At 38.9% G+C, this 25,785-nt stretch overlaps 1 protein-coding gene across 1 annotated transcript in view; it reads left to right on the top strand.

Annotated features, from left to right (window-relative positions):
* Window positions 1–25,321, top strand: part of trabd2a (TraB domain containing 2A) — a 58,566-nt gene extending 33,245 nt beyond the window's left edge. The window contains exons 5-7 of the mRNA XM_085168530.1: window positions 18,414–18,504; window positions 20,277–20,549; window positions 22,214–25,321. Coding sequence (XP_085024656.1) covers window positions 18,414–18,504; window positions 20,277–20,549; window positions 22,214–22,421 — 572 coding nt within the window. The 3' untranslated portion in view covers window positions 22,422–25,321. The remainder of the gene's footprint in view (window positions 1–18,413; window positions 18,505–20,276; window positions 20,550–22,213) is intronic.
* Window positions 25,322–25,785: the final 464 nt, after the last annotated feature.

The raw sequence follows: 25,785 nt of genomic DNA, 5'->3' as shown, positions 1-25,785 counted from the left end.
GTCTTTACTCCCAACTCACACTTTGTTGTCTAGAGTCATTTCTTCTTTTCCTTGTGCAAACTGCCTGTTAATGCAAGTTCACAGAGTGCAGTGGATAAAGATTTGAAGAAGGAAAAGAGATGCGGTGATAAGAGCTGGTTATAACAGAGTCACATTCATGGTGCACAGACCTCTGTGACCACCCAGTAGTTCTGGTTGTTATGAGAAAATTTAAGGTAGAAAAACGTTTCATACACCTGCAGCACAAAGTACCCTGTGTCATGCTTAGTGCCCCATCTTTCTGCTAAAGCATAAAAACCAGGGTTATTAGAGTAACAGAGACATTGCCCCAGTCTTTCCTGTCATCCTCATACAAAAACATGTCAATAAAAAAGTTTTGACTATACTGGGATTTGAGCCAGCTTTCAGCGATTTGCCTTTTTTTAAAATTCTTTTTTAAAAGATTTTAACAACATAACTCATAATGGTGTACATATAATATTTGCCAGTTCTTTAGTCCTAGAAGGAGCAGTGATTTTAGACTCAATATATCGTGCTCTTGTCTTGACCATAATGGTAAAACTATGAAGGTTTTTCGAGTTTTACTTTGCGCAGCTAAACAGCTATCCTGTCACAACTTTGTACTTTACTGTACTGTAAGTAAATACCTCCTAGAAATTTGTCTTTTCCCCCCACTTGTTTGTCTGAAATACCACGCCCATCACTCAACGTGAATGATGATGTTGAAAACATGCCATATGTTCAGACAGACATATGGAAGTGGTTATTGCACCGCTCCATAGGTACAGTAACCCAATCCATGTATACAATCTGAACCCTTGTTCCCTTTATAATCTCTGCCATACCCTGGCATGCTTGACTTTAATAAAATGGTGTGTTTACATATCGCTAAAGGCCGAGAGCGACATTCTGCCTGCTCTCAAATGTTTTTTCTTTTTCCAGGCTGAACTTGAATACATCCATGTTTCAGCCTGAAGCTCCTTAGCACACCATGATTCCCCTGAAAATCTGCTCCAAAACCACAAATTTAAATATTTGCGGCAGTGTAATAGCCAGTGTGGTTGACAGGCTCTAACGGTTACTGTACTTTGAAATGTTTGACTCTTTTCACAGACAATTAAGGTTTGACTTTGGATCTTGTGCTGTTTAGCTTGGTACAGCCTTGCTAAAGTGAATACCCCTTGGTTAGTGAGCTGTTTAGTACTGTGGGTATGCCTGTAATAAATGGATGTTTTAGCTCATGAGCTGCAACTCATGACAGAAGTTGACATGAACTCATAACTCACACAAAGTACCTTGACAAGTCAGTATGTGGGTTGCTCTTGGTACTGGAGTCCCTTAATAAACTGAGTTTTCTAGTTTCAACATAAGCAAAGGGTACTAACATAGCCACATTTATAATGCATTTGTTTGCCAAACTATTTAAAAGCAACTTGAATAATAAGAATATATCTGGCATATTCCAATTGGAGCCCTCTCGAGCCAATGGACATGACTGTGAATCCATATCCCACTACCATTTTAAGATGGTAGTGTGACACTAAACATTTTCAGCTGCTACTTTATATCAGTTTTTATGTTAACAGTGACGTTATGTGGCTTTTATTGACACATAAGTGCTGTACCACAAAAATAGAGTGAAGCCAACAAGATAACCGTGCTTATGTTGTGGAAATATCTTACTGTAAATAACTCAGAAGCTTTTTTTTGTTATTTTATGATGTGATAATGATACAGTTATTATTTCACAATTATGTGAAATAATACATGCAGAAGCAAAAATGTTCTGTATCACATTTAATGTTATAGATAATCTCAGTTGATATTTGGGATTCAGGTGTTTGTTTTAGTTTAATATTTTAAAGCATTATTTGCTGCCAATGGTTGGTTCTGCTCTCCCAAAGTGCAGAGTAGGATTAGGTTTAGCAGATACGATGACAGTCATATGGGAGACGGGGTACACTCTGGATAGGTTGTCAGCTAATCATATGGCATGAAGCAACCACTGACACTCACATCTACACCTACAGGCAATTTAGAGTCACCAGCTTACAAAGCATGCTTTAGTCTGTGGCAGGACTTTGCCACTGGCACAGTGATAACATTGAGCCTTGGGGAGTCAGCGGTAACAGCGCTAACCACCGTGCCAACCCCATATAAACATAGGTTTGAATATTTCCCTCAATGTAAATATAGTTGTGATGAAGAGTTAAAACAAACTGATGCAGAATCATTGGTTTATGATACTGCCACACACTGCAATCAAACCTTATTCAGCTCATTTGAAAAGCATTACATTATAACTGCTGTTACAACACTTTTTTGTGTAAATAAACTAAGCCTCTACTGCCCCTACATGCATAAAATGGTAGCTTCATAGGATTAACTGGAGATTTCTCCAGGTTAAATCTTCCACATGCATGGCTCAGATCTCTGCTGTGTGTTTTTACTGTATGCACGGCATCACCGCTGCCACTGCCCCTTTGGTTTTTCTCGCCCAGATGGTGTGAAAGTCAAAACAAATATGGTGCTTTTTTCACAGCAACCTCACACTCATAAACAGCCAGTTTACAACTGTTTGGGGTAGTCGCTGACACAAGTACACACATGTCATCCAACACCATTAAAATCCAGACCAGACCTACCACACACCGGTTAGGGAAACAGGCAGCTAGGGCCAAACCATCTGCCAATCCTAGATTAAGTCCCGGATTTAAGTTTGAATGACACCTTTATGCCTAACTTTTTTTTTTTTAAGTTTAGTTTATGATGATACATTTAATGATGAATGAAATTATCAGTAAGATATTTAATCATGTTTGATAGAATAAAACAACAGCTATCAGGGTTTTTTTTAAACAAATCTGAGGAGGTGGACACAGTGTGTTTACCACCTCCAGAGTGGTAAACACACCGTGATGAGGTTTTGTGTCAGAAGAGAGGAACAACTAGCTGCTTTGAGTTCAGCCAGACAGACTTTTATTTATTATTTGAAACTGTGTGTAGTTTCTGTTTGCATGTTTAATATTAAACTCAGCCCAGATTAAAAGACAAAACATTTTAGCAATCAGATGTTAAGATACCACGATCTGTAATGTATCATTAGCACATCCAATGTCTTCTTCCATGAGGACAAAAGAGCGATAAACCTGTCAGCCCCTCTGGGTAACTAACTGCTTGTTAAGCTGCTGAGTGAAATGCTCCTAAATATATACATTTTGTTGAAGTCATCTGGTCAAAGGCCTCAGCCTCTGTACTTGAAAGACATATTTCCTACAGCTCACGCTTCTCTCTCGGCTGCAGCACTAAATGCTTGTCACAACAGTTTGCTGTGATTTATTAAAAGAGTTGAACTCCTCACCCACTGACCTCATTCAAACTCAGCAGTATTTCCTTATCCACCTGGAAAAAGCCTTTTTACATGCCTGCCCAGAGGCTCAGTTTTCATTTGGACCAGAGGTAACTCGCTTCTATATAAAAGGGGAGAGGGAAAGGAAAATGACATCTTTAGCAGCAGTGCATCTATTGATGATTTTGAGTGAAAATTTCTCATGTACAGTTCCTGTATGAATGAGTCTGTCTCTGGCTGTACGGTGACTCTGTACATTCAAACAAGCAAAGCAAGGTTTGACCTCAGTAACTTCTTTTCTGGCTTAGATTAGCTTTATGTGTCCTGTACACAGTGTTGGGAAGGTTACTTTTAAAATGTATTCCACTACAGATTACAGAATACATGCCCCAAACAGTATTCTGTAACGTATTCCATTATGTTACTCAATGAGAGTAACGTATTCTGAATACTTTGGATTACTTAATATATTATCATGCTGTTTACAACTACATGAATCTACATTGCTGTGTGATTTATTACTTTTACTGAAGGTTACTCGCCATACCAATACCAACTAGATTTTTAAATCTTAATATAAAATGAGTAACAGTAGGGTGGCCATTAAGTAAGGCTGCACTTTTTGCAGCGATCTCATATAGAAAACTATTCTGCGTGTATATAAAACAGGTCTGCGGCTCCGAACCCTAAAGGCATAAAACCGTAAAGGGACCTCTGGCTAATACATCGGGTTCCGTGTCGGGATCATAGCCGAAAATTAGCTTTACTTTGTTGTCTGGGTCAACTTTGTATATATATATATTATATATTTACATGCTTCCATCTCCCGTTTCTGCTCGGTGACAGCTTGTACTTTTACTTTTTCTCCCTCCTCGCACTCACAGACACATAACGGGTATGGCAGTCCATTCTCCCTGCAGCACGGACTACACTGCCCATGAGGCTACATTCTTTAGGGCTATGCCTGTAACAGTCTGCCTATTGCCTTCATATTAAATAATTTTTGTGAATAATTTTTTAAAATATTTCTTCACGTCATTATGCGAGCTGCAAGTAAAGGTGATATGGGCCGCGAGATTGAGACACAGACATGAGAGCCTCTTAATGCGTGTTTTGTTTGGGTTTCCACCGCCGTGTAATCCATTCATTTCAACAAAGTAACTGTATTCTGAATACCACCCTTTTAAACGGTAACAGTGACAAGAGCAACCTGCCAGCAACCAAGCATTTGCTGGCAGGGTTTTGGTGCAGCACCATATGTCTTTTGGTGACCTATTTCATTTTGAGATTGCCAGCAACCACTTTCCAACCAGTCTGGGGAACACAGATGTTTTCTTAGCAACCAGATGTTACCAGGGTTCACTGATTGATCTCTAGGTCTAACTAGAGTTTTAAGTTTCACAGACAGCCAGCAACCACTCACCAACCAGTCGGGGAACACAGATGTTTTCTTAGCAACCAGATGTTACAAGGGTTCACTGATTGATCTCTAGGTCTAACTTAGGGCTGCTCAATTAATCGAATTTTAATCTAAATTACGATCTGGCTTTTCAACGATCATTAAAAATGACTGAGCCGATTATTAGCACCTCCCTCGTGCTTTACTCTCGCGCTGCTCCGAGCGCACCTCTCTGCATTTCGAACACACGTCACAACAATTAAGAGGACCCGAGGGAAGCTCGGAAAGCTAAGTAGAAGTTATTTGGAGAGGAGAGTGACTGCTGTTGGTTGAAAAGAGAGGTAAAAAAAACTTCAGTGGTGTGGAAACATTATGGGTTCGCGGAGTCAGACGTGGATCAAGTAGACATAGTGTGTAAACTTTGCTACAGTGTCGTAGCTGCACCACAGAGCAACACTGCAAAGTTCACTAAACATAGATGTTTACATTTTTCATTTATTTTTTATATTGCAAACATTTGCACTGTTATCAGTATTTGCACACTATTTTATATTATTTTTTGACAATCTTTAAAGTCATTATTCAATACATTGTTATTGTTAAATAAATATCGTTAAATAATCGAGATCTCAAGTTCAGTGAAAATAATCGTGATGATCATTTTTGCCATAATCGAGCAGCCCTAGTCTAACTGGAGTTTTAAGTTTCACAGACAGCCAGCAACCACTCACCAACCAGTCGGGCAATACAAACTTTTCCCTAGAAACAAGTGGTTGCCAAGGAGTTGTCAGCTGGTTTCTAGGTCTGCGGATTGGGACCTTAAGGCTTCACAATGGAACTTAACTAACTAATGGGTGATGTCACAGTGGCTTTCTCAATTTTTATCTGCAGTCTGTGGGATTAAGTAAGAGTTCAAACACATACCAGAGCTGACAGGGTAACCGAGCGAGGAGGAGAGTAGATCAACGAGGCACTCAGAGAGGTTACCTTTGCTCATGGCTGAACAAGGGAGCTGTACCTTACTAATTTAATTCGATTTATTTGGGACAGTGCATGTTAATGAACATACATGTAAAAAAAGAAATTACACGAATAACATGTCTAACTGATGATATTTCTCTGACCGCTTATTGCTGAAAGATTATTTCTGCTCAAGAAATGTAGGTCACTCTAGCTTTTACTATTTGGGGGAGGCCTTAAAGGATTATGCTCAGGGGATTCTTTTCTGTAACGTTAGGACCTGACACTGTGGGTGATCTTGGAACTTCTGCCTATGCAACTTCTATTTATGTCTGCAGAAGTATGAAGGTTAGGCATACTGAAGCTGGGGAGTAGAAATCACCTTCTCTAGAAAGAAGAGTAAACACAGACAAACTCTGAAGCGAGGGGCCGTCCTCTAACTCCCTGTGAGAGTATAGCCTACGGAACTGGACGACCTAGCCTGCCCGAACATGTGCTCATCTTTTTTTGTAGAAATACTTGATTGATGTCATTTCCATAACAAATGCATTTTTATTTTGTGTTTTACATCTGTGTCCTCTCAAAGATTATTTCTGCAAGAGGAGAACTTGGTCTTACAATGTTCCCACAATACTGTTTGTGCAAAGAAGAAGCAAGGAAGTTAATGAACTACTGTTTTAGTTGAACAGAGTACAAATAGTCGTTAGCTTCATTAGAGTCCTAAAATGAATGACTTGATAAATGAGTGAGTTTCATGTGTCCTAAATTATAAGCATTAGGAAAATGAAGGAAGCAGGGAGCTTTAAAAAATCATTGCTGCTCCTGCATCATTGCTGCCTTTCTGCATCTGCTAAAGATGCAGAAAGAACAAAATAATCAGCTTAAGATGGTATGGTTTTAATTAACATGTGCTGAAATTACTCTTTTGTGGGTCATAACTTCTGTTTGGCATTTAAAAAGATCTGGAGTGAATGAGAGGTTTTAATCAGAAAAACATCATTTTCAGGTTTTGCCCAAGCTGCTTCAGATGTTTTAGCTGCTGCAGAAGTTAAACGTGGGTATGTTTTCTTATGAAGCTAAAATCAGAAAGCTGGAGGATGTAGGCTCACAGTACAATGCAGGTCACAAACCTTTTAAATAGGTAGTAAAGAATAAAACAAGAGTGAATAGAGACAGAGGACGAACAACTGGGAAACTGTCTGAAAAAAGTGCTTTTGAATTTGTCAAAAAAAGGAGAAAAAGAAAAGTGATTGTGTTGTAAAGGCAACACGGCAGTCACAAACGTCCAGTGAGACTTTAAAATACTCTGTCCCGTGGATCTGCTTCTAGTTATAACACAGACCTAAAGCAAAGACAATATGCAGGCCTCGCTGAACAACTGCTACAGCTCTTGCAGATTACTCAAACTAAATAGGCACAAAATTGCACTCCAAGCCACATGTTTTAGATGGAAGTCCTGTGAGAAAACGTCTGAGAAAAATGACGATCTGGAATTCTTTTTAAAAAGTGAGAGGGCACTCGACTCCCCTTGGTATATTTTTTTCTGTGCTCAAACAGTTGAAAACCTGAGCAGAGACTCACAGCAGGATCGCAGAGGTTTGTGTGTGTGTGTGTGTCTTGTTTTTGTTTGAGAGGAAGTGGTTTTTGAGGCTACAGTATGCAACCTCCAGGAATACATTCTGGTGGCAGAGTGTAACATAACTGGTCATGTTGTGTAGACAGTTTTTCATTCTTTGCTGTAAAAAAACAACAACCGATAACTTTTGACAGTCTTTAAAACTTTCTGGCTTTTCTGGATTCAGTATAACGGTCATCAAAGTCTGCAGTATGTGTTGCTCACACAGAACAAAGCTTTGTGTGCTTGCTGACAAGTACACTCGTCTACCTTTTTATTTTATTCCAGTGTCCTGACCATGAGATTGTGAACCACTGGTCAAACAGACCCAGAAGAAATGATAATAATAATTACATACTCATACTCACTCATTTACCTGCTTATTAAATATCTCAAATCTCAAATATCTAATCAGCCAGTCACATGGCTGCAACTTAACTATATGTACATGCCTAAATACATTTGCATGTGGTTTCAGCCAGTTCAGCGTCAGAATTGTTTAGTGTCAGAATTTGGGAAGAATTTAAGTGACTTTGAACATGGAATGATAGTTGGTGCCAGATAGGCTGGTCTGAGTATTTTAGAAACTGCTGATCTATTGGGATTTTCCCACATAAACATCTCTAGGGTTTACAGAGAATGATCTGAAAAAGAGAACATGCCCAGTTGATGCCAATACAAAAATGCCTGTTGTATGCCTTGTTGCAACCAAGGTATGCAGAAGCGTATCTCTGAACACAACACATCGAACCTTGAAACACGATGCCACTCCTTTCAGCTAAAAACAGAAAAGTGAGGCCACAATTTCAACAGGCTCACCAAAGTTGGATAACAAAAGAATGGAAAGCTGATGCCTGGCCTGATGAGTCTCAATTTCTGCTGCAACAGTAGGGTGGAAGAGTGGCTCCATCCAGCCAGTGGTGGTGGTGTAATGGTGTGGTGCATGCCTACCATGCACATCCCTTTGGGACCACAGTGTATCCATCTCCTGATTGGTTGCTTTCTACAGGATAATGCACCTTGTCATCTCAAATCATCTCAAACTGTGATAACTCATGACAAAGAGTTCACTGTACTCAAATGGCCTCCACAGACAACAGTCTAAATCAGGGGTGTCCAACTCCAGGCCTCAAGGGCCGGTGTCCTGCAGGTTTTAGATCTCACCCTGGGTCAACAAACCTGATTCAAATGATTAGTTCATTACCAGGCCTCTGGAGAACTTCAAGACATGTTGAGGAGGAAATTTAGCCATTTAAATCAGCTGTGATGGATCAAGGACACATCTAAAACCTGCAGGACACCAGCCTTCGAGGCCTGACGTTGGACACCCCTGGTCTACATCCAACATATCACCTTTGCAGTGTGGTAGAACAGCAGATTTATATTATGACTGTACAGCTGATGAATCTGAAGCAACTTTCTGATGCTATCATTTCAATATCGACCCAAATCTGTGAGGAATGTGTACAGCACCTTGTTCAGTCTGTACCATGAAGAATTAGGAGAGTTCTGAAGAGAAAGGTTGGCCTAACCTAATACTAGCTAGGTGAACCTGGTGAGTATGTAAGCTTGTATAATATTGAAGTTGCAATGCTAATTTAAACTAGGCCTCTTTTACAAAGTTTCTTTTGTTTCTTTTTCTCAAAAGAATATATCTGCATATATCAAATTGACTTCTCTTTCTTTATATAAATGTCTTCATTATGCATACATTTTTCATCTGTCTCACTTTGCCGTTTCAAAAAGTCTCTACCATGCAGCTGAAGAAACAATTAAATTTAACATGAAATCCAAAGACTGTATATCAGTAAGAGAGCGTTCTCAGTCACGGGTATTCAAACACAATGTTTTTTTTCTCCTTCTTGGCGCTTGAGACGCTGAACTGGATATAAGTACTGGAAAGTGACGAGTACAGTTTTTTAGGAGCATTACTTTGATATTTCCACTTTATGCTATTTACGTCTACTTCATTCAGTTCCAGGCTGTAGGTGGACAGGTGGCCCAGCACCATCCCCTATTAAATATTCTCTGAAACTTTATTTGTAAAATGAGATATTCAGTGGTAGGGACTTTCAGAATTGGCATTGCTATGGTTTATTTTGTCAGAACTGCTCGCTTGTAAAGAATTTTCCAACTTTGATCACTTTTTCACAGTGAATGAGCCGGTGTGTACTCAAGTCCCTTAATGTCTTGGCAGAAGGAGCTAAAAATGAGGACTGCGCTGAGCGAGAGAGTGTAGACTATTGTAGCCTGACAGATGTAATCCCCAACACGGCTCCAAAGTGCTGTGTGCCACCACAAATTTTCAAGTGAGGGTTTATTTAAAAAACAACCTCACACCACATACCTCTTATGTGCCCTGTTTTTCATTTAGGCTCAGCATAAATTTAAAGCTGCAGTTGCTCAGCACAATCTTAAAAACGTCTTGCAGACACTTGAGCGGCTATCACACTAATTATAAGCATGGTTCATGTTAAAAAAAACAACAACAAAAAAATGCACAAAGCAAGACAAAGCAATTAAATGACAAACACATTTAATGATCCGTCTTCATCAATTCTGCAAGTGCGAACAAAGTTGCAGCAAATTTGCACTAAGCAATGCAACTCCATGTACTTTCTCTCACATTCTCCCAAATAACATCCACATTAAAGAGACCATTATTCCGAAACACTTGTCTGGGACAGAGACGCCGATCATTAAATAACAAATTGGTGGTAACAAACAGTGTCAGAGGAGATGAAGGCAATGTAATCGATTTCCTCTGAAGCACCTAAAACTTTTCTTATGTGAATGAAGAGTTCACGTCTAGTTGTAATGTCTTCTCAAATTCACATTTCCTAATCTCCGTTTTCCCTAGTTTAGCTTGAGCTCAAGATATTTGGTTAATTGTTTGAAAACCACCACCAAGCTAACACCGCGCTTCAAACTGTCTCGTCACCACTCATTTTTTCAGGTTGGTGGTAGTAAGCCAACTTTGCATGGGCACAGCTTCAAGATACAGTCTACAGAATCTCAATAGTTTGTTTTAGCTGTAAAACTGTGGCCTTAAAGGATGCTCTTGTACTCTGCTATCACAGTCTGGCATCTAAAGTTTTCACATTCCTGTATTGCATTGCAATCTGTTTTTCTTTTGTAAGAAGGATAAATCTGCTCTTTTGTTTCTGCTTCTGTCTTGAATTGCCTTGTTTTCTGTCCTCATTTATGTCTAGCCTCTTTGTTTTCCCTTCCCTGTATGTCTCGTTTTTTCTTTGTCATCTCTACTTCAACAGCTGTGTCTGTTTACATATTCCTGATTGCTATCAGTTTGATTGTAAATTGTTTTATTTCACTGAATTAAGCCTATTAGTGAATTGTCTGTCACACAGTAACATGCCTGAGAGAAGTACAAGGAGAAATGTTTTGGTATTGGTGGAGATGTTAGCATTCTTTGGCCTAACTCTATAAAGGTACGTGATGTGTGGCTTTCTCTTGTGTATGATCACTCCTGCTTGTCTTTCAAAGCCATCGTTTGTCACAGCTTTCTCTTATCACTGGCATCTCCCTTTCAAAACCACATCCTGGAGGAGTTTGAACGGATGAGGTCTGATTGTAATGATGTAATATGTTGTCGAGTCTGACTAAAACAACACGTGGAGCTCTACCGCTGTCCTCTGAGCTGGACTGCTCTGATGCTATAGAGTCCACCATTTTTAAAGTCTTTGTGGTAAGTTATGTTTTTGAAGGACCTGCAAGAGATAAAACTGTTCAGAGTTACAATGTAATATAATCTACAGTTAGAAAGTTGGTGTACTCCAATAAAAGGCTTGAAACTTGGGTGGGGACTAAATCCGCTGGCTTGTATGCACACCCGTTTAACCAAAGCTGTCTTGGCTTTGGCGTTCTCTCTTATGTTTTCACGAAAAGAGTACCCTTATCCTGCAGGGGGTTTGGATCAAAATGACAACACATATTTGCATGTAACATCATGCTAAATTTATTCCAGGCAATGACATTGACATTAAAAAAAGTTTTTTTCCATGACTCATCCAATGGTAAAAAAATCACAGTGCCCACAAGCTGGCTGCATTAGATAATCTAGTGCATGCCTCTGATACAGGATTATTTGGGCTGTGATTTTAGACCACGGTGACATCATAACATATCTTGCATAATAGCATTTTTGTAGATAGAAATTAAATGTCAAAAACGGTCAAACTATAAAGTGAATATATTTAAAGCGAAATACTTTAGCATTTTATAGTTCATGTTTAAAAAACCAAATGTTTTAGTCCATTAGTAGGTGGTTGCTAGGATGCATGCTAAAGTCACGCATCACGAAAAGTACCTTGGATATAAATTGCACTCTACTTGTTGTGAAATTAAAATGATTTGATGGTTTTATATGTGTATAATATGTGCATAATTGGTACAAATTGGTCATCTGTAGACAGTTGCTTGGCAATATTTTGGTTGTTTATCTTTTGAATGTATAAGAAGAGTTGTGACTTTGTGCGTTGCAGGAAGATTATGAAAGTTTCATGTATGTACAACAACAGCTGTTGTTGTGCAATCACACTGTGGTATTCAGATTAAACACTCAGTGGTTATTTCATGTATTTCCATTCTGTCACCTTCAACAGCAGTGTTATCAGTGTAGCTCTAGTACCAACTATGCATTTCTCTGGGTAGGTATTTGATTTGCTATTGTAAAATTCTCAGGGTCTCAACTGGATGAAAACTAGTGACTGACCACGCCACTAGAAAGCTTGTTTTGTTCAATAAAATTATACTATTCTATTATTTTAGTTAACAATATATCAAGTCATATTATGCCAGAACTTTTTATATGACCAGTACTTTGGTTTTATTACCCAAAGTGATTTAATTTCCCATCACCCTCAGCGTACTGTACTTTTATTTCTGTGGTCACTACAAACATTTTTTAGTTAAAGTAAGATGGAATACCTGCATCACGTGATATCATGCATCTTATTCAAAGTGTTAAGTAGATTTGCCACCAACTTTCTTGCAACTTTTCTTTTGTTTAAAAAGAAACAAAAATCACTGCATCAATATTTATTAATTATTTAATACTCATTTGTTTTGCTCCAATCTAAACTTTTGAGTCAGATTTTAGTTTCTTGAAAGTAAGCAGCACTTTTATGTAAAGCTTTTTTGATTTCATGGTTGTACGCCAATTGTTCATTTTTTCCTTAAAATAGAAAGAAAAAAGTCGTGAAGCCTGCTTTGAAATCAGTGAAACAAACCATTCACAAAAAAGAAATCCAGTATTTTCAGCTGTATCCAATGAAATGTTTTATCCGTCTACAAATTATCATAGAATAATAATGTGAAGATTTATAGACTGTATTACAAGACACTGTGTGTAATTACTCTTAACTAGCTTGACAGTGTTTAATCATCATGCCTGTGGTTTGATATTACTTCCAACGGTGTCCTGTTCTTTTCAACCAAATTTAATGTGACTGATAATTGATGAGGTTTCAGCTTAATACAAGGAGGAATTGACTGTCCATCAAGGACATGCAAATCTATGACTTAACTAGAGATTAAAAAAGTGCAGTGTAAGCAGAGCCCGTATTTCCAGACACTTGATATGTGTGTTAATACTGAGCTGGCATTGTTTGAAAAACACCAGGATGGCTGTGTGATTTCTATGTGAGTTGATAACCAGTCATTTTCTTGTCATTTGCCTTTGACATGACTGTTGCCTCCATGGATGGCTAAGTCTCCTTGACAGTTGAAGGCACTGAGGTTTTGCTCAACTTTTAGCAGCTCAAAGAGCCAAAACTGTGATTTTCCAGTAAAATCTTTGGCAGGTTAGTACTTCCGACGTCCTAGAGATGTCAGATCATGAAATTCAGTTTGTTATTTTAATAGTCTGAATCTCTCTGTTTTTATAGCTCTCTTTGTCTCTGTGCTGTAATTTATGCACAGTTGATGTTCAGGAAACCGCTGTAGCGTCAAATATCTGAACAACAATAGAAAAACTGAAAATGACGATTCGAGCCAAAGATTGTGGCTCTACGTCTTGGCCAATAATAGTATCTTCCCGAAAGAAGCAAACCAAACACTCCACACATCAGATATCTTTTTGTCATCGTCTTCAGTAAAAGGCTTTATTCAGTGCTCAGTGGTCATGATTATGGGCTGCTGGGTCCAGCTGACTAGCAAGGAACATGTGTACATAAACGGAAAGAAAAGGCTATGTAGGGCAGAATGTCCTCAGTGGTGCATATACATGTAGAGTTTGTTTATCCAGCATGCTGTAATGTTATGAGAACTGCTGCTTCAGCCTTAGTTACAAGTTGTAATGTAAATATTGATGTGTATGGAAAAGGAACAGTATTTAAAGCTTACCATATGTTCTAATAATTTGACACACTGATTCTGAAAACTGGATAAGCATTTAAGGACAAATACTGCTGTGGTCCTTTTCTGTTAGAGTTAGCAAAAATGTATTTTGTTCATGTTACAGACAAATATTCACATTTAGCACTTAAAGTCATGTGAAAAGGTCCTGTGGACTGCAGAGTCTAGCATGTAGAACCTAGCTTGTAACTAGCTAGTAGCACCACCTTTAGCAGCAATAACGAAGTAATAATTTTTTTTGTATGGCTTCCTAAGTCTTTCACATGGTTGTGGAAGAATTTTGACCACTGTTCTTTACAGTGTTGATTCAGTTCCTTAAAGGTTGCAGATATTTCTTTACATATCCCTCTCTCAAGGTTCTGCCACAGGACTCACAGTCTCACTTTGATTGGGTCATTACAACAAACCTGATTTGTTTAGCCAGTGTTTCTTCTGTAGATTTGCTGGTGTGCTTGGTATCTGCTATGTCACCAAATGTTGACCATTCTTTAGCTGTTAGATAGATTGCCTTGCAATTAGCCTTTAGCTCTTGACTCCAGGCCCTGTGGTTGCAAAACAAGCTAAGATCGTTACCAGAAGTTTGGTTGTTTGTTCATTTGCAACTTTGCAATTCCTAAGCTGTCATGTTCTTTTTTTGAGAAGAGTCTTTCCCCTGGCAACCATGCCAAATAAGGCGTATCTGTTCAGTTTTTTTCGAACTGTTTTCACATGCTGAGAAGCTGCTGATTCGCAGCTTCTTTGAGTATTGCACGTTATGACGTTAGTGATGAATTTGCAGGGAAGACTGTGGCATTATGTGGCCTCACGTTAACCTGTTATGTTAACACACATGCTCCAGACCACCAAACTGCCAAAACTATTGCTTATACAGAGATGCTCACACTTGATCAGTTAATCGTGTGCATTTGATTAGCAGCATCTGCTTACCCCCTTGATTCCTATGGAAGCTTTAAGGGTGTACTTGGTATTTCACAGGACTATATAGAGTTACTTTCCTGGTTTTATAGTGTCAACCAGGAAAGTAATGTTATCTCAATATCATAATAAAAGTTCAATAAAGAGAAACATAATTTATTGAGATACAGAATTCAGTTATTCTGTTTGGTGATGAGACTCAGATGACCCATCATAACAACAGAGTCCCGGCTACGATAGGATTTAGGCCAGGACCCCTTGGAGTTTAGACGCTGGTGGTGGTGCAGGTGAAGATGGAGGTTTGTATAGAGTTTTAAGTGACTACGGTGAGGTGGAGATGGGCTGAACAAATTAGAGCCTGAATGGCAGAATGACAAATGAGCAGTGATATTTACAGCACACAGAATGGAGGCTAACCGGCTTACAGAAACCAGGCAAGAAAATGACTGGACTAGAGCAATGATGTCGCATTGAGTTTGACAGTGTGGGAAAGTGGATGTAAGAACTAGACTAGCCGCTGATGTATCCATCTTTCCAGCAAAAGTCTTTGCAACAATGCAAATGACTACCCTGTAACAGCTTTCAGACACAATGTTATAAGATAGATTTAAAGAGTGTTTTGAAAGATTTTAGTTTTTATGGTTATTGTTAGACTCTGCTGGTAGATGATTATAAAAGATGCCACTTTTATATAACCATAACATGAACTGGTCCATGGTACTCCAACTCAGAGGTCCATTCATGTATGCATGTAGCTCCACGAAGGAAGTCAGCTGTGAATGAAAGCTTTCAGGTCACAGGTCTTTATCTGTACCATCTCCCCCCTCTCAGTGGTACAAAATAAACCATACAGTGAATATATTGTGCAATAGGACACAAAGTAAGAGCCAATTTCATAAATGTAAAATGTATGAAATTGGTCTAAATGAGTAATCAGTGAAAATATGTCAGATGTCACACATGTTATTCTAGAAGTGTGCTCTTAAAACTGTGGCGTGGGCTGTATGCTGGGCGGCAGCCTGCAGCTCTGTTTTGAATGGGACCCTATAAATATAAACTACTGCTTATGTACCCAACCCAAAACAACACGTAACAACACCTTAACTTAAACTCTAAACTTAATCAGTAATGAGAAACATGGTGAGCCAGTAGACTCTAAAAAAAACCCCTAACATTTGCAACTTTTATAACTATGGTACAAAGATATGTTTGTTTTGATTTAGCTTGAGACAACCAGGAGTTAAACTGTGCTGGAGGCAGCCGTAGTGGAGCTCTGCTTGTTGATACCTTTAGATATTATCTCTCACGTATGCAGTAGAACACTGCCTTCCTTTTTTCTGTCCATCCACCCATTTCCATTTTCTTAACCACTTATCCAATTCAGGATCACTGGGGGGCTGGAGCCTATCCCAGGAGTCACAGGGCGAGAGCAGGGTACATTATACAGTGCACTGGTAACTTTAGTAATTTTTTATTCATACAAATTACACATACTAAGAAGAATTTGCTTTCACTGAAGAATCATATTTTATGGTATATGCTTACATCTGGGTGTGGCCTTGTATATGTTTTGTTAAGTCCGTGTAGGCTAACTTTTTCCATTAAATTAGTGATAATATTGCTTCATCTTATCATCAAAAGGCACAGAGCGTACTAAAATGAAATGTATCCAAAAGTAAGTATCTTAATTAAAATAAATATAATTAATGAGCAATGTTGTTTCTCTGGACAATTCGCATTAATATAACACAAATGAAACTAGTATCTACAAAAGAAATAGCCTATAAGGTTAAAGCCATAAGGTTCATGCCAGTGGCCAAATGTTACAGCATACACAGGCCATATTTCATCAAAATCCAGGCCTAACACGTAATTTTCTTTTCCCACTTTATACCCTTTTCCTGGGGCATCAATCATTTTTAATCAAAGATGTCTACATTTTGTTTTTGTTTGTAATTTCATGAGTTGGGCGCACCATTAGAGTGCAAGTTTCCCATGTTTCATGCTAAATGGAATACATATAAAATGGTCTTTGTGTGAAGGGTTTGCTGCATGGCATCCAAAAAAACGCCTAAAATAAAAATGTCCCTCTGAAACAAGCATGTGAAAGTGTAAAGTCTCACCACTCGTGTTTTCTATTATATTAATTAAGCATGCCCTAAAATCTGCTTTAAAGCATTGGTTGCATGTTGATAAGATAGCTTGTTATTAAAAATTATTAAATTTTTAAATTATTAAAAAAAATTATTTAAAGCACACAAATGTCACTTTCTATTTTATTTTCTTTTGCCACAGGATTTAAAAAAAACTTTTTTAAACTCAGGAATAAATGAACTCTACTTTTTTTTCATCTTGTCAAACATGCTCTCACTCCCCGTGAACACACTGGCCTTTGGGGACATGACAGAATTGATGGCTTACCTCCTTAGCGCTTGCATGTGTGTACGTATCTGTGTGAATTGTGCTCCTTCTGTCTGAAGGTCTGAAGTCCACCCACCTCTCTATGGCTCTATATTGTGCTCAACAGCTCCATTTATCCCACCTTAATCCCCTGACTTAAACTTGCATAAATCACGCTGAGTTGTTTCTAAACCTGGGCAAGCTGGAAAACAGTGTCTCTGTCTCTGTTTCGTTCTGGTTCAGCTCTCATTGTGAGTTTAAGGGCTTCTGGATATTTAGCCGACCATGCTAATGATTACTGGACAAGTACAAAAAATGTCTTTTTATGTGGCAACTGCGTTTTTTTCTCCTACACGTTTTAGCAAACCCGAATTAGGTAAATGTGCCTTAAGACAGAGAAAACATAAGATATGAAAGCATAATTAATGGTATTTTTTCTGTTTATACATTAGAAATATACAGTTAGCTTGTAGCGTAGGAAAAAGAAAAGGCTTTAGAAGAAAATAGGGCTCATGGGATCAAAAAGACTTCTTCTAAGACTAAACTCACAAAATTCACACTCACAAATCGTTTAACTGTTTTACTCTAGCAGATCATATGCAAACATTGTAGAAGTCCCTTCTCTGGCCTTTTTCTATGGCTGGGACATAATGTGACATTGTTTTAACCAGCATTCAGTCCAAGTCTCTGGGCAGCATCACGACACCCATGGTGCATCTAAGCTAACCTCTCTCTCTATCGATGGCTCTAGGCCAGATTAAAGTGCTGGGGCTCATTGTTTACACAGCTCTGTGGTGCCACGGCTGAGCAGGCCCAAACAATGGACCCCCGCTCCCTTTTGTCAGAGTGAGAGGAAGAATGGAGACCTCTTGACATGGCAACCTGAAGCCTCAATGCCCCTACTTCACCTAGCTGAGAGGGTCACAACGAGAATGAGAGGGGAAAAAAGGAGAAGAGGGGAAGTTGGAGATAAGAAAGAAGGAGAGCAGAGAGAAGAAAATGGAAAGGGAAGAAAAGAGATATAATATGGAGGGTAGAAGATTAATTAAGAATGGAGGAAGAAAGCTCGAAGTAAAGGACGTGGAAGAGGAATGGGAAAAGGAGAGGCAATGACAAGTGGATAGGAGATGCAGAGAAAAGCAACACTGAACTTACTTATGTAGGAATCATAAGTTTTGTAATGATGACAGAAGCAGATATATAAATGTATGCGTAATATTTTGATTGGTGATGTCAGGCTTGCTTTTTGTTTTACTCTTAAGTTAAACGAGAAAGAGAACTAACAGAGCTGTCGCTGGCATTGGTGCTGTCCTGACAATGTTCTGCTTATTTTAGTTTGAGATAGCTCATCATCTCCTTTCAGAACAGCAAATTTATCATTTTCTACTTGTTGGTTGCAGGTCACTTTCTGGGTAACAACACAGTTATTGACGTGCTTCGTCGCCAGGGATATGAGGTGGAGCACACACCTGCTGGGCAGCCCATAAACCGGTGAGTTTGCTTCAGTCTAATCATCATCATAATGCTGCTATATGTTTAACGGGACTGGACTGTAAGACATCCACGGCTTTTTGATGCAGTTTCTCATATACCATATGGTGTTTTCGGTAACGTATCCCCGCCTGTGTGCTTTTTGCAAGTCTTCTCTTGTTTCAGCTTAGATTGTACTGGAAGATAAGTGTCACAAATTCCCCGCTGGCCACCAATGAAGTGGTGTTGAAAAGGCCAACTTAAGTAGGGTTCTCACCTCCTGCTGTGAAGCATGTAATGCAGTCTACCTTGGCACACTGAGGGTGGTAATCTCACTTCTGTGTCTCAATCTGTGTTCTTGTTCCTGTGTCTGAGTGAATGAATAGGTAATTCTACTTTCTCACACACAGCCCCCGTGTTTGATACGGTATTATGAGCCTGCGATGAACCCACATCTTGCCTGTTCATAGACTACCTTGATGTTGTCTTGAGAGAACAGACAGCCTTCATTATATCCATGTATAACAATTTATTATTCGACTTCTCATTAATATATCTGACATCACAGTTGTTTGATCAACAGTGCATTTACTCTCTTTGTTACCAGTATTGGTTTATTCATGGTGATTAACGTGTCTTGAAAGGAAAACTAGTGTCAAATAGTATCAAAAAGAAGAGTTTAGGTTTTTCTGTCATGCTTCCCAACTTGCAATTTGTTCTTCCACTAAAAGAAGCTATGTTAACTATTAGACTGTATTTAGTTTTTTGTCCTTCCATTGCATCCTGAATGGAGAAAGAATGGAGACCTGTTTATAATAATATATAATATTAATAATTAATAATAATTTTTGCTCTACTTCGCTCTGCTCTTGATTTGAAAGTGTATTTCTCCTGCTTGTTTCACTGCCATTTACTTATTATGATCAAATATTCACTTTAAACTGTCATGTTAATGTTTTATTGGCAGGCTCTTTAACAGGACTGTCAGGTGGAATAAACTCCTGGCCTGCATAAAAACACTCTAACCTGCTTTCAGCACTTTGCTACTTTTGCTCAGCACTTTCTCTGCACTTGTAGACTCTCCCACGAGACTATAATGCCATGTTTCAGTGACCTCACAGGAAAATGTGATGTTTATTTTGCCTGTAACAGCAAAACAGACCTTGTCCTTACATTCTTTGGTGTCCATGGCAATATCCTTGGACAAGGCACAGAGGCTGTAAGATGTGCTCAGTTTGTTTCATCTGCATCTTCTTTGGTGCATTATGAAAGTTCCATTTATTGGGTAAGCCCTCCAGGCAATCATATGCAGGGTGAAATGTGGGGAGGCTGCAGTGTGAAGTGTGAAACCAACACTGGCTTCATCGCCAGTATAGTCCAGCATCACCTTCGTATCCATGGTCATTGTTAATTGGAGCTCATATAGTTCACCACACTTGATGAGTTCTTCAACAATGATCTCTTTTTGTCCCACGTGATTTGATTCAAACAGCCACAAAAATGTGTTTTCAGCATAAAGATTTCAAGTTTTTGCTTTTGCTTAGGACAGGCAAACATCATCTTATAATCTTCATATGGTTGCTTGCCTTGTATCCCCAGTTTTCTGCTTCTGATCACCTAGGCAGGGTAACTACTCTTCTTCTTTTGCAGACAGGCTTGGCACCATCGTTGGCAGGATTAAAGATGATTAAAGACTAAAAGTTGATGATTTTATTATAAAAGTGACATGCAACGAACCCCATTTTCTCTTTCTTTCTAAAGCATCTTACCCTACTGTAATGTGCATCCTCTAGGCGATCATCATCTGGACCCGTCTCACCAGAGCTGGAGGACCATTACGATGAGTCGCCTCAGCTGGAACCTTTCTTGCACGAGCTTCCTCACAAAGAGGAGGGTCAGGGGCATACTCTGGAGGAGGATCTGTTACCCCACATGCTTCTGCCACCAGATAGCCTGGAGGTTCTGGAGAAATCTGAGAGAAAAATGCTAAAGAAAAAGAGGAGGAATAAGCAGAAGAAACAGCGGCACAGGCATTTTAATGACCTCTGGGTTCGGATAGAGGAGAGGTAAGATGAAAGAAAGAGGAGTAAAGAGGTGAAGGTCTTTCTTCTCTATATATGGGTTATCAATGACTTGAGATGAAAGGCCACAGGTGAAATGAGAGTATGATAGCAAGAGCTCAGAAACAAGCCAGAGAGGATGTAAGGGGAAATGTGTAACTCACACTTGTATATAGAATAAAACTGACACTTCCTGGTGCAGTGCTGCAGGCTCAAACTGCCACCATATCACATCACCATGCACTTCATGCAGTTTGCATAAACTTCAGCACATACACATATGTGCCCTGCAGTGGTATATGAATCCCGACTAGTTCCAAGCTAGTGTAGGTGTCTTGGTTATGAAAAGAGCGACCTGGGAATTCCTGCTAAGTATCAGGATTTGGTCTCACAGTAGCTCCAGGCAGGAACTCACAGGACAACACGATAAGATCACCTTTCAGACAAAGAGGAATCTTTTGCACAAGGTGTGGTCTGCCATGTGGAAACATCCCTGCATTTTTTTTGCAATGGCAAAACACAGTTTTGTCATTGGGTTGGAAGCAGTAATGCTAATATGAACTTCAACACATAAACTTAGTCCTAATCTATTCAGTCACACCTTTGGGGAATTTAAATTTTCCATGGCCTTGCCCAAATTTGGGTTGCAAGAGAAAAGACAAAAGGACAACATGTGATCTTGACACAAAACAGAGAGAAATTTTATCTTAATTGAAACACAGAATGGGTGAACAGCTAACATTAGCGTTATTCAGATGTAGATCTGGACTTAAGAAGTTGTTGCAGACAGCAGTTTGTAAAACTGAACTTGTGCTACCAGTAATTATTATTTCAATATGCAGTATGCACTAGTCCAAATTAGTGATGGAAAGAAAAGGCTAAACAAATAGTGTCACTTCTCCATGTGAACAGAGGAGGTTTGTGAACATTTGTGTGGATGTGGAGAGGCTGGTTTTCCTGCTGATCCTGCCACAATTTCCCCTACAGTACCAAAGAATTGTACAGTGCAGAAACAAAACAAAATGCTTTTTGTTTAAAAAAAAAAGTAAAAGTCTGGAATTAATAAGACCCTACCCAGTCTGTAGTGACTCTAAATTGCAAAATGGGAGCCAGTGCCTGTAGAAAAATTATGGTGCAGTTTACTAATTGCAGCATACAGAGTTTTAAAGCCTCTGAAATTAAAATCTGATGTTGTTTTGTTTTTCCTGTAATAAAAAGAGTGAAAAAAAATCAATGAATGTAAGCAAACGTTAATGTTGCAGCAGTGAAGATGGGTTCATTGTGAAAGCCATCATTCAATTAACCATTTAAAGGCTAAACCATGATGTAGTTGACAGAAATGTAATTATTTTGCATTAATGAGTGTTAATTTGTGTCAGTGTGCAATGTGCAGCATCATTGTGCAACTAATTGTTTTTTCAGTTGGGGAGCGCGTGGGGGGTGGGGGTGGGGTATTACCCACACTAATACTCATTCCCTTTGCCCACAAACCAGTGAAAGAAATGCAAATAAAGAATGAATGCAGGATCCTCGTTAATTATACCAATTAAAATCATTTAATCATTTGAAATCATCGTTTTGTGTTCATCATTTAGGACCCATCATTTAATTGAGAAATATTATAAATCTTCATTATTAAATCCATGTTTTTGCCTCTTTTCTCTCTACAGCTCTGTGGTGCAGTCCCCGCCTCCCCCAATGGTTCGCATCATCAATGGTTACATCACGGTGCAGCCGCCTGACAGAATCCAAAGCCAGTACAACTATCATCGTGTTCCTTCAGCAGCACCAGTGCCTTCGATCTTCTCGTTGTCTTTACTGAGCTTCCTCCTCACACTACCTATAGTGATCTTACAGATATGGACTGTGGCCCTCTAGTAAAATGGTTATAAGGACTCTAAATAAAACTGGTACACGTACGCGGTTTCAAATGTACTGCTCTTAAAAAGAAAAGTCTGGTCTAGCTGTTCACTCCATGGATGTTTGGGCACAGAAAGTTTGCTATGTTGGAAGTGAACTGGAAAGGCATGGCAGTAGGGCTCATCTCTTTACAGATTGGGCTTTAATGTGCATGCGAGTTCATATAACTTGAAACATAAAGGTCTGTGTTTCACTATGCAGTAGGGAAAACAAGAAGCTCAAACAGAGGTAGTGTTATCACTAATTACACAACTCATCAGTGCCTTGCTGGGTTACACAGTCATAGTAGACAGCTACTAGTTGCTCTGAAAATCTGAGAAATGACTTAAGTAATCTTTCGGCTTAAATATTTTCTCCAACAGCAACTGGGACCACATGTCCTTTGAGTATCTGTGTAAGAGTACGTGCGTGGGACAAACAACGTCTATCAGCTCTTAAACCCACTGGGCTTGCAAACACGAGTGCTCAGACTTTAATTTATTCTTCTATTTTAGAAGAATCTGATTTGATTACATAAAAACCTGCTGCGGGGAGAAAATTGTACATATGCCTTTTGAATATTATAGAAGTATTTTAGAATTATTAAAAAAATGAAGATTATCAGAAGCATTGTTGTTTATATGGAAAAGTATAAATAGATATGCAGTATATTTTTTGAAACAAAATCAGGAACTAACCACCATAACCCCATGTCATGTGTCTCACTGAAATTACATTTTTGAAAGGGACAGGTGATTGTATTGTACTTTATTAGTGTTATCGACTGCTTTGATGTATATGTTTGCTGAAAGAATTCATGTGGATGTGTCTGGGCGTGTGTGCGCGTGTGTGTTTTACATAGCATTCATTCATTTTTTATTTATTCAAAACTGTAGTTTTGCTGTTAGCCATGTGAAACATTCCCTGTGGCTTTTGTTTTTATATATTTCATCTCACCATGATGCCAAAATGACTTGTTTTTCAAATGTTCTTTCAGTGTAATTTCAAATGCATATCATGGCAATAATAATTAAACTGACTACATGAGCAGACCGCGTAGTGCTTTACGACCTTCACATTTCATTTATGGCACGACATAGCAACAATAAAATATTTATCTGGATTTGAAATTGGTCTTCGGTGCTCGTTCTTCGCTGTGAAGCAAATCAGTGGAAAGTCAGGGGAGAGAAATTTTTACAACAAAATAAGCAGTGTTATATTAAGTATAGATCAAATTATTTTATGTACCTTAAAGGTGTTACTCATCACAACAAACAATAACTTAAAACCTTTTGGATTCCTTCAAAAATCTTTTTATTTAACGGTCAACAGGTTTACGCTCCAGTCCCATTATCATGTGTACAACCCTCAGTTCCAACAGGCAGCTGTTTTCAGTGATCACGCTCACATAAGCTCTTCCTGTATGACCTGCCCAGCACCAGCACAGTGAAAACTCCGCTGAGTATAGAGGACCATTTAGCAGCTAAATTGCGCATATCTGTTTCTAGTTGTTGTTTTTCACCAGAGATGTATGAATATTTTATCAGGTGAAAATGAGACCAAATGAATGTTAATGCTGTGTGCCCTATGTCTGCTGGATGTATAAATAGCCATCTGTTAGCTAACATGTTTTTTAGATCCATCAGCTTTAGGTACAGCAGTATCAACTGAACAAAGGAGTGGGCACACACACGTACACATGCTGCCCTCCTGATGGGTTCATGGCATGTTTATGTGATGTTAATGTGATAAGACAGCTATTAGAAGTTGTTTGATGTGTGCATGTGGTCTGTCACAAACAAGACAGCTGCTCTGCTGGCAAATATCTTTCCTTCAAGACACAAACAGGAAACCGGAGCAAACTGGTTCTTTAGATGTACAGGAAATGAGAGATAATTGATTTGTTACATTAACAGGAAACGCTGAGTGACTTGTTAGTTTGTGCTTTTATTTAGGAGTGGCTATGTGCTTGATGTGCTGTCATGCATGAGCAAAATTAGGGCAGTGATTCTGAGTTATTCTAAGTGTTATATTGGGTAACAACAAGTACAGTACAGCCCATGGAATATGCTAACTTTATCTGATCCTTTCTGATTGTTAAAGACAAATTGATGTTTGTTTTTATTTAAAAAGCAAAAAAGTAAGATGCATGGAAAATGTAAATCACATCCTTACAGCTTTTCACACATTTGTGCATGTCTTGCATTAAACATACTTTAGTAAATCATTACTCTGTAAGTGAGATCAGCTACAGGGTCGAATTCAAACTGCTGTTTCTTTCAGGACTGGCTCCACCGGCATCGGTGTGCTGGAAGAAGACGGTGAAGACATGGCATCTGAAAGTTACTCCTTTACACACGTAGTCAAAGAGAACTCAGACAATTACATTTATGTGAGGCAGGCTAGACAGCTACAGTTTGCCAGTGAACATACAGGCAAAGTCTACAGGTCTAGTGCGGATCCATACTGATTCTGGTTTCTCATTTATAAATGTGGCTTATGCACAAAAAGAAGGCAATGCACAAATCTAAGTCTGTTGAAAGAGGGGAACCTGTAGATACAGGTGTTAAAGGAGTGAACTGAAATTCAATATTAAATTCAAGAAATCATTATTACACCCACATAAATTCAGCAGTGTGAGTAATCCATACATATGAGCCAAATCAAATCTTCAGTTCCACTCGTTATTTTGAACTTTCCTCATCACATTTTTTATACCCAAAGTGTAGAGGAGAGAACAAGACTGTGTCCTACAGACAGACATTGTAGCACTTACAGCAGCATCACAGGATGATGACAGGATGCAGCGGGTGACAGGAAAGGCAGCCGTGGGTGTCACTTATAAGTCTGTGCATAATGTGTATTTTTGTCTTACTGTCTGGAGACAATGTGATGGCTCTTACATACTGCACCATCAGCACCATCACAACCTTTTAAAAGATAAAACATTTCCATCCATCGCTACATTTTCTTTCACTTACCCAATTCAGGGTTTTGGGGACTGGAGCCTGTCTCATGGCAAGAGGTGGGGTACACTCTGAACAACTTGCCAGTCTCTTGCAGGTCTCACACAGACACACACTCACTCGCTTTCAGTACTTACAGATATTGTAGACTCATCGCTTAAAACGTGGATGCCTTTCACTGTTGGAGGAGATCACATAGGCTCCATGCTGGATTCAAATCTAGGACCTTGTTACTGTGAGGTGATAGTGCTGTTATGCTGCTATACTACAGTATAGCAGGAATATATAATAGCTGTAATAGCAGCATAACAGCTATTATGTAAATTTCCAGTTAGGAAACAAGGCCAGCAGACAGATCTCCTAAAATTATTATTACA

This window comes from Neolamprologus multifasciatus, chromosome 7 (assembly GCF_963576455.1).
Source record: "Neolamprologus multifasciatus chromosome 7, fNeoMul1.2, whole genome shotgun sequence".
NCBI lineage: Eukaryota > Metazoa > Chordata > Actinopteri > Cichliformes > Cichlidae > Neolamprologus > Neolamprologus multifasciatus.
Note: the sequence above shows the minus strand (reverse complement) of the source record. Positions and strands in the feature narration are given on the sequence as shown.